Genomic DNA, 9061 nt, shown 5'->3' with positions numbered 1-9061 from the left:
CACAGCAGCTCTGGCTGTACCCTCATCAAGCACCCCACTCTTGGAGGTACTCAAAGCCAGGTTGGATGGGGCCCTGGGCAGCCTGGTTGGGTAGCCAGCAACTTACCTTGGCAGGGGTTGGAGTGCAGTGATCTTTTAGAGGTCCCCTCCAACCTAACCCATTCTATGATGGCTCTATTCTTTGTAAGCCCCTGGAATAATCTCACCTGTCTCATTAGCAGGCCATGAATGGACTCCTGGCACAGCCTTGTGGCTCTCCCCATCACCAGAACTGCTCCCCTTACACCTCCTGCAGCCCCTTCTTCCCTCCATGGCTCACAGTTCCCCCAGACAAATCAGCACAGCTAAAGGCTGAGTGCATAACAAGGGTTTCATCCTTCACCTGCACAGCACCCACATTACACAGCTGTGATGGGGAGATCTCACACTGCTGTCACCCGCAGATGATGCAACCAGCTCCCACCCCTCCAAGAAACAAGAGCTTCCCCCCAGCGCTGTGCATGGGGGCTCATACACTCAGCATTCGCTGCATGCCAGCTGTGGGGCAGGCAGCCTCCTCCTTCCCTCCTCCCCTCTTGAAACTCGATGCAGCAGAGGAAGCTGATTGCAAGATTAATTACGCATTTTCCCAAACCTGACGGCTGGGGGACAGTGAGCAAAAAGTGCTGCCTGCTTCCCTGATTGGGTTCACTTAGAGGAGAGAGCAGACTGAGGACGGAGCCGGGGACGTGGGGCACCATGGTGCTGGTGGTGCCCATTGTGTTGCTGCTCCTGGCACTGCTGCCACCGGTGTGGATGCTGCAGGATGCAGGTAAGGACACGATGGGGAAAACATGCAGGGGTGGGAGGAGGAGCTGGAGCACCTTCATGTTAGCAATGGCAATAGAACATGCAAACTTTAGGGTTGTTTTGGTGTTTTTGTTTGTTTGGGTTTTTTTTTTAAGTATCTTTTAAGTTATTCAAAATCCATATCCATGGGATAAATCCAACCATGGGTAACCTCTTGGAAAGAGCTCCAAGGCACTGTGCGCTTGACTGAGTGTGGTTGGGAAGAGAGGGAGGTAATGGCTTATCTGAACCCAGCGCTGAGTTTTGGGCACATCAGGGGCTTCAGAGCAACTTGGATCCTAAGGAAGGATCCCCAGACACGGTGCTGTGACCCCACTTTAGTGCTGGCATGGCTGCATGCTACGGCCCAACTGCGGGGCTGGGCTGAATCCCCTTTAGTTCAGATGGAAAACAGTGAGCAAACAGCACTTACCTGCAGCGTGGTAGGTGGTGTGAGCCAGCCAAGCCCTGGGACCAGCACTGAGACTGAGAAGTGAGCCCAGCTCCATTCAATGTGGCTTTTTCCATACACTGCAAACGGGTGCCCTGAGCCAGCTGTGAGCAGCTGCAGCTTGGCCAGAGCCACTGGTGCAATGGCAGCAGCACCTGAGTTCCTCCCATCCCTCTGATTGCTGCTTCTCACCCCCCACTGCCTCCAGCTGCTGACATGGGTCATGAGCACAGCCAGCTCTGGGGCATTATGTGCTGTATATAAAGTCAGAGGGGCTGGGGCTGCTTTTTCTTAGCTGAAAAGAAAGATGAATGCTTCCTTCCAAGCAGCTTTTCCCAAATTCCTGCATACCTACTCCAATGAGTGCCTCTCATTACACACAGAGCAGGCTCTATTGGTTGAGATACCAACACCAACATTGCTCCTGCACAATAAAGTGATGGCACTCATAGTTGAAGATGCAGATGCAATGCCCACACCCTGGCAGAGCAGCACAGGGCCAAAGCTGCATGCACACAAGTACACCAGCTCTGTGGGTCCTTCTTCAGCTTCAGCCCATACACCATATGCATATAGGGCAGGAGGAGCCCTATATATAGATATATATATAGATAGAGTGCCGCTATCCCAGCTCTAATCACACAGCCCTGTGCTGCACCTCCTCCTTCTGTGGGCTCAGAGCATCCAACTCTCACATGCGCCACAAGGGGATGAGATCTGTACACACAGATGTGCTGTCCAATACTCAGCCTTGACGCAGCGCCATTCAGTGCCACAAATGACGGAGGAGTGGCACAGAACCTTACCAGCATTGCATGAACGCATTGGGGCAGCAAAGATGTGCTAAGGAACAGATATTTGACCAATAGCCAAAAAAACCCAGCTGGCCTGCAGTCGCTTTCCAGGCTAGCAGCATTTGCAGGCGTTTGTGCCATAGAAAGCACCAGGGAGCTGAATTCAAAGCCTGGTGACACGTGGTACAGCCCTCCAAGGATTAACACAAGAGCCTTTTTAATCTGGTATAGACAGGTTTTAGTCTTCATTACCTAGTGAATGAATTTAGCATCTTGGTTCATCTTTACAATGAAGTTGAAGGCTAAGTTTAAAGAAGCAACGCCTCTCCAAGTAATAAGAGTTAGAATACTCATCTTGGGGCAGTGATTCCCTCTCAGTTGTCCTGATGTCAGTCCTGGAGAAGGGGCAGACAGCAGCTTCAGGTGGGTCGTGGCCATCTGAGACTCAAGAAGTCTAAGGGAAGGGCAGGGTGATTCAGGGGGCAGACAGCAAACATGAGCTGCTTCTCCCCATCCCATTAGGAGCCCTGCAGGGGAGCCCAGAGCCAGATCCCTCCACTCCAGCCCTGCTCCGTCTGTCCGACAAGCTGCTGACTCACTACAGGAGGGGAGTCCGACCCGTGCGGGACTGGCGCACCACCACCACTGTGGCCATTGATGTCATGGTGTATGCCATCCTCAGCGTGGTGAGTCTCCTGTCCTCCCATCCCAGCACTGATGGGGATTCCCAGCCAGCTTCTCCCCTTCCACCCCACAGCATTGTGCTGCTGCTCATTCCTCTGCAAAAGGAGTGATGCTCGCTGCATGAATTCCCCCTGCAAGCTCCATCCACCCACACCAGCAATGCTTTGTTGTCACCCTGCTCCAACCACTCCTCCTTTTGTTCCCACAGGATGAGAAAAACCAGGTGCTGACCACCTACATCTGGTACAGACAGGTGAGCCCACGTGCTGACCCCATCTCCCTCCAGCCCCATCTGCCAGCAATGAGGCTCAGCCCCACAGTGTTCAGGGATATGCCTGTCCCAGGACGGGTGCATGGGGGAACACAGGCTGCTGTCAGCCAGCCCTGATATCTGCCTACCTCCACATCCCAGCTCCCAGCCTTGCAGACAGGTCCTGGAGCGGTGGCTCCTTCCAAAGCAGCAGCAATCTCCCTTGGATTCAGGAAGGCTGTGGAGCACTAAATTCAACAGAATGGAAAATCTCCTTTGAGTTCACACTGTACTTTATAAGCCTCTTCCATAAAGACAGCTTCCTTGTCTGCTCAGCTACTCACTCACCTCTGGTTTGGGCTTTCCTTTCCCTCGTACAAGGCATTTTTGGCTTCTTTCTGTGGCAGGCTGCTGGCATTAGGTTTAGATCATGGCAGGGCTAGGGCCAGCGTTACCCTCCAGATCCCCTCTTGCTTTACCCCCACAGCACTGGACAGATGAGTTCCTGCAGTGGGATCCTGCACACTTTGACAACATCACACAGATTTCCCTCCCTGCAGAGAGCATCTGGGTGCCTGACATCCTCATCAACGAGTTGTAAGTACAGCACAGCCCCAACCCCACTGTAAGAAACACCAAAAGAGAGCTCGGGGCTTTAATCTCCCTATCACTGTGCCTTGCTCTGTATTCCTGGCACAGAACTGGCAGTGCCCCCCATATGCAGTGGGCTGCAGATGGGGAACGGCTTGGCACTTGGGACATTTCCAATGCTGGCTAACAGCAAACATTTGTAATTACCCACACTGTGCTGGGGGTGGGATCCAGATATTTGGAGAAAGGCTTTGTTAAGGAAGCACAATGCAAGGGCAGCTGCAGAGCTGCCAGCCCTCCCTGCAAAGCCAGCCATTGTCCTTCCCCACCCCCACTTCTGCTGGGATTTAAGGTGTTCCCACCATCTCATGCTGCAGAGACCCTCACAAGGCAGAGCCACAACTGGCCTTGCGCTGCCCTGGGAGAGCATGGGGAACACGGTAATGAAATGGGGCAGCTGTGCCCACACAGAGCATTGTGCTGCTGACATTTTGGCCCTTTCCCCTGACCTCCACTTGTTTCCAATAGAGCAGGTTGGCAGAACAGCAAGGAAGGGTCCCAGCGCTGGGCAGTCCCCATCCCAAACACAACTTACAGGAGGAGCCCAGCTGCTCACAGCCCTCCCTAAAGTGCTCCCTACCCTTATGTTCTTTGTCCCTATGCCCTTCAGCGTGGATGTCGGGAAGTCCCCTGACGTCCCCTACGTCTACGTTCGCCACCACGGAGAGGTCCAGAACCTCAAACCCATCCAAGTGGTGACAGCCTGCAGCTTGGACATCTACAATTTCCCCTTCGACGTTCAGAACTGTTCGCTTACCTTCACCAGCTGGCTGCACAACAGTGAGCTCGGGGGGCTCGGGGACGGGAGGCTCCGTGCAGGGGATGCATCCCCCCTCTAGGTGGCCCCAGCGGCTCGGGAATGCCGTGCCCGGCAGCCCGCAGCTCGGTCCCTGCCTCCTTTACAGTCCACGACATCAACCTCTCGCTGTGGCGGCAGCCGGAGCTGGTGAAATTCGACAGGAGCGTCTTCATGAACCAAGGAGAGTGGGAGCTGCTCTACGTACTCAGCCACTTCCAGGAGTTCAGTGTCAAAAGCAGCGACAGCTACGCCGAGATGAAGTTCTACGTAAGGGCCCTTAGCTTCTTGCAGCCCCATGTCATGCTATGCCCTGCTTTGAGTGCTGCTGTTCTTAGAGATGAGGCATCATGGCACAGTTTTGCCCTTGGTCCCATTACTTCATCACCAAGCTGCTCCCCAGCCCCGTGCTGAGGTGCATCCCTCAGCCATTCTGAGGTTCTGGGCAGTACAGCCCACCACTCGTGCCTGCCTTAGCAGAGACCCAGACCAGCCCAAGCCCACCCTTCAAGCAGGGCTCTTGCCTTCACTAAACCTTTCCTACATCTCTGTATCCCAATAGGTGGTCATCCGGAGGCGTCCTCTCTTCTATACTATCAACCTGCTGCTCCCTAGTATCTTCTTGATGGTGATGGATATTGTAGGCTTCTACCTGCCTCCCAACAGCGGCGAGAGGGTCTCTTTCAAGATTACTCTCCTCCTGGGTTACTCAGTTTTCCTCATCATCGTATCCGACACGCTTCCAGCTACTGCTGTTGGCACCCCATTGATAGGTACGGCAGCACCACTAGTCCCAGCTGGTGCTGGGGCAAGAGCTCCTCACACAAGAGCAAGAAATAGGAGATGTGGGTCAGTACAGAAATGGGGGCTGTTAATGTAGCTCAGGATTTGGAGGTATCAAGGCTACCCCATGTATCTGACAGAGCTGCACTGGAGCTCCTGTGTTGGAGCAGATGAATGGCTGTGTGAGCACTGCACAGCAGCCCAGAGAACAGAATGTCATCCTGCCAAATGGGGGGTGAGGGGGTGGGCTACACAGCAACTGCAATCGCAGTTGTAGGCTTGGAGCTACAGGAGCTGCAGCTCTATGATGTGACCAGAGGTCTGCTGCAGGGCTTGGCAGGAAGAATTCGCTCAAGACCTTCCTGCACTGTGTATTGATCTAAAGACTGTGCTGGCCATTGCAGGCCACTCACCTTGCTGGCATCTCCACAGGCATCTATTTTGTGGTGTGCATGGCGTTGCTCGTCATCAGCCTCATGGAGACCATCTTCATTGTGCGCCTGGTACACAAGCAAGACCTGCAGCCTCACGTCCCCAGCTGGGTGAAGCACTTACTGCTGGAACGTGCCACTGCGCTGCTCTGCATCTGGGACAGGAAGAAATTCAGCCAAACCAGAACACAGAGCTCAGACATCTCCAGGCACGTGGAGAACAATGACAGCACAGGTAAGGACTGCGGAGAGAGATCTTACAGAAGCAGAAGGGAAATGAACCCTATGCAAAACTAAGCCTAAAGCTCTTCTAATAGTGTATTATCAGAACTAGCAGGTGTTCTTTCAGTGAGCTCTCACCATCTCTATTGGAGCACTGTGGCACATGCACAGCAATCCAGATGTCCAGATCACACGCAGAAGTCTCAGCTCTGCCTCTAAATGGATCTCTCCCACTCCTCTCTCTCAATCCTGCAGCCAAACTGAACCACTACAGTTCTGAAGACCCTCGGGAGCGAGAGGTGGCAGGGGGCACAAGGCCAACCCCTGCCTTTGCCACTCCAGCAGAGGGCTCTCTGCTCATTCACAGCATCCTGCACGAGATCACCACCATCCGCCAGTTCCTTGAGAAGCGTGATGAATTTCGTGATGTTGCCCGTGAGTGGCTGCAAGTGGGCTACGTGTTGGATGTCCTGCTCTTCCGAGCATACCTGGTGGCTGTCCTGGCCTACACTATCACGCTGGGCACCCTCTGGTCGGTGTGGCAATATGCCTGAGCTGTAATTTTGGGGCAGGCAAGGTGAGAACCTCAGATGCTGCTGAGCTCCAGAAGACTGGAACAGAACTCCCTGGTTCTTGCACTCATCACCATCTGTGTTTTCTGAGTACAGGGATCCAGACTGGTTCAATCACCCCACTTCCAGTAGCTCTAAAGCAGCAGCTGCATCTGAGCACTAAGATAAGGGCTGAGTAAAAGCAAGCAAACACAGAGCACACCCACCCCAACCGAACCGTTGTTAGCTCCAACCGAGCTCCTTTCCCCTTCTCTCACCTCACAAGGGCTTCCCTGGTGGTTGCACCCCCTGCATCCATCTCCTCCTCCTCCCAACCGGGACAAGACCACGAGCACAGCGCGGCTCCGGCCCCGCCCGGCGATTCAGCACCACGGACAGCGGCACCGGCACAGCCCGGCTCCGGCCGCTCCCGTCGGGGCTCAGCCCCCACCTTGCACAGTGGGGGCTCATCTGGAGCCCACCCCTCTCCCCTCCCTTCCCCAGGGTGTTTCCCCACTCCATGCTCCATCTCAGGGTCACCCAACTTCTTCCCTTCATCCTCATCATGTAACCTGCTGCGGAAGAGGGACGTGGATCTGCCCTCCACCAGCTCCACTCACCCTGCACGAAGCACTGGAAGCTGCACATCTGTTTTTCGCTCTTTGTTATTGCTCTACCAGAGCCAGGGGCTCATCATGTCCTGCATGTCTATGTCTCCCCTTCTCCTGAGTGTTTTTTGCATGCTTGACCAGCAGATCCCCTCCACATTCCTACCTACCAGTACAGTAACTGGGGAGAACTAGCTGGGGGGAGACACAAATAAAACTCTAAAAAGCAATGCAAATGGGTCTGTTGCCATAGGAAAGCAATGTTGGAAGAGAGCAACAAGGTTACCTGTTGTCCACTAATGCAGGCTTCCAAAGCTGTCATATATAAGCTTGCTCTCTCTGTGCACCTCTGCCAGGGCAGAGGCATGAAGCTGCTGTGTAACAGGAGAGAAAAGGAGCTCCTGCATCTCAGAACAGCAGGACTGGGATTAGAGCCAAACACTGTAAAGAGCTGCTTTGCCCAATGCGATACCTGCACAGTGTGTTTGCAGAATGGGGGTAGTGTGTCAGGCAGCTGTGATGTCTGCCAAGAGAAAAAGCCAAACTGATGTCAGCCCTGTTCAGGTACAGATGTGCACTTCACACTGGTTCCTTACCTGAGCATCCAGCGCAGGCACCATCCTCTAAAGGTGATGAAAGGAGGCCTCATCCCATTTGCTCTGGTAGCTCCTCAGCAGGAACACAGATATCACACAGTGTCTGGCACCTCTGTGGCCACTCCCAAGCCCACCAACCTCAATCCACAGGCCAGACACCCTCCAAGGCCTTCACATGCAGGAAAACTCCCTGCTAAGTGACAGGAGGGCTGCTGGCTGGCTGGTGTGGGCTCCTGGCAGCCCCGACCAGCGCTAATGTGCTGATGGTCTGTAAGTGGCTGGCTATTGATGAGGTGTCCAGTTAAAGAGTTTGTGAGACACTAAATCAGCCCATTGATCCTACCGAGATCGATGGTGCTACAGACCTGATCACTGCAGCGGGCAATTAACACCCTCTGGAATGAGCTGCCTTCATGTAACATCAAACGCTCCAACAGACAAATCCAATGGGCCCATTGAACCGGGTGTACGATGCCTCCTGCCTACACGAGACCTGGGCTGAGGTCAGTGGGACCACTGGATCGCCTTCCTCAGCCATGCCCCACAGACACCCTCTGCCCCATGGCTCACCTGTGCCACCACAGCTCCCATGGATCCCATGGACAACTCTTCTCTGGCCATCCTGGTCTCGATGTGACTTGATCCCAGTGCAGAGCTGCTAAACCTCACCTGCTCCACAGGTTGCCAAGGGAAAGAAGTTAAGCCAGAGCAGGAGGAACCATCCAGGTTTTCTCCCTCTCAGATTAGTGCTTTTCTCTTGCACTGCTTTGGGAAGTGCTGCATGCAGGAAAAGTTACAGGCATCTCTGTGAGATGAGTCTGGATTTTCCTCTAAACAACAACAAAAAAATCAATAAATCTGAATCTAATCTACTAATAAAGGTTTAATGAGGACATAATGTTGATGGAACAGAACATTGTTGCAGCATAATCACTCCCAGCTGCTGTGTGAATGTGCAGACAAAGGCCCAGTCCTATGACAATTTCCCTGTTATAATAACTCCTTTGTATGAGGCCAAACGCTGTGGTGGGATCTTATCCCTTCCTCCATAAGGGATGGTGCAGACAGGAGGTTGCTTCAAGCAGGACACCTCAACCAGGGGTACCCAACACATCCCTAGGAGAGGCTGTGCCAAGAGGCAGATGCCACTTGGAGGCTCATGTGTTGCCACCATGGGCCAGGAACCACTGATGCTGGCTGTGCTCTGCAGCAGGACTCACAGAGCAGAAGATGGGGCACAGCTGTCCTAGGGGAGTTGGAGCCCTATGGGAGCCTTGGGGTGGGCACACTGCTCCCTCACCCCTGGGCCCACGCTCACACCAGTGCATTGCATCCATCACCTGAAAAATAAATGACATGTTACATGGAGTGACTGCACTGGGGCTGCTGTAAGATGGACATGGAACTGCATCCTGG

The 9061-nt window shown here is 53.8% G+C and overlaps 1 protein-coding gene and 1 long non-coding RNA gene across 2 annotated transcripts; one reads left to right on the top strand and one right to left on the bottom strand.

The window, feature by feature from the left end:
• The first annotated feature begins 595 nt into the window (after positions 1 to 595).
• On the top strand, positions 596 to 7279 carry LOC107324138 (5-hydroxytryptamine receptor 3A-like). Its single transcript, XM_015883863.3, has 9 exons — positions 596 to 811; positions 2596 to 2759; positions 2966 to 3010; positions 3495 to 3604; positions 4269 to 4438; positions 4564 to 4724; positions 5017 to 5227; positions 5670 to 5903; positions 6146 to 7279. The coding sequence occupies exons 1-9, from the start codon at positions 739 to 741 to the stop codon at positions 6442 to 6444; spliced, it is 1467 nt and encodes a 488-aa protein (XP_015739349.2). The 5' UTR covers positions 596 to 738; the 3' UTR covers positions 6445 to 7279.
• On the bottom strand, positions 2288 to 4582 carry LOC107324141 (uncharacterized). The gene is made up of 3 exons (XR_001559420.3): positions 4416 to 4582; positions 3157 to 3255; positions 2288 to 2527 (listed from the first exon to the last, which is right to left on the bottom strand). It is a non-coding gene; the product is annotated as an uncharacterized LOC107324141 (long non-coding RNA).
• Positions 7280 to 9061: the final 1782 nt, after the last annotated feature.

This window comes from Coturnix japonica, chromosome 34, assembly GCF_054131305.1.
Source record: "Coturnix japonica strain WE chromosome 34, WE-NBRP24, whole genome shotgun sequence".
Classification (NCBI taxonomy): Eukaryota; Metazoa; Chordata; class Aves; order Galliformes; family Phasianidae; genus Coturnix; species Coturnix japonica.
The sequence above is the reverse complement of the archived record's forward strand: the minus strand, read 5'-3'. Positions and strand labels throughout refer to the sequence as shown.

What these genes read in the sequence shown, in the direction of transcription:
- LOC107324138 (XM_015883863.3), top strand. Translation starts at nt 739, where the DNA reads ATGGTGCTGGTGGTGCCCATTGTGTTGCTGCTCCTGGCACTGCTGCCA. An exon ending in ACGCCGAGATGAAGTTCTAC is followed by an intron (nt 4,725 to 5,016) that starts GTAAGGGCCCTT and finishes GTATCCCAATAG; the next exon opens with GTGGTCATCCGGAGGCGTCC. An exon ending in TGTTGGCACCCCATTGATAG is followed by an intron (nt 5,228 to 5,669) that starts GTACGGCAGCAC and finishes GCATCTCCACAG; the next exon opens with GCATCTATTTTGTGGTGTGC.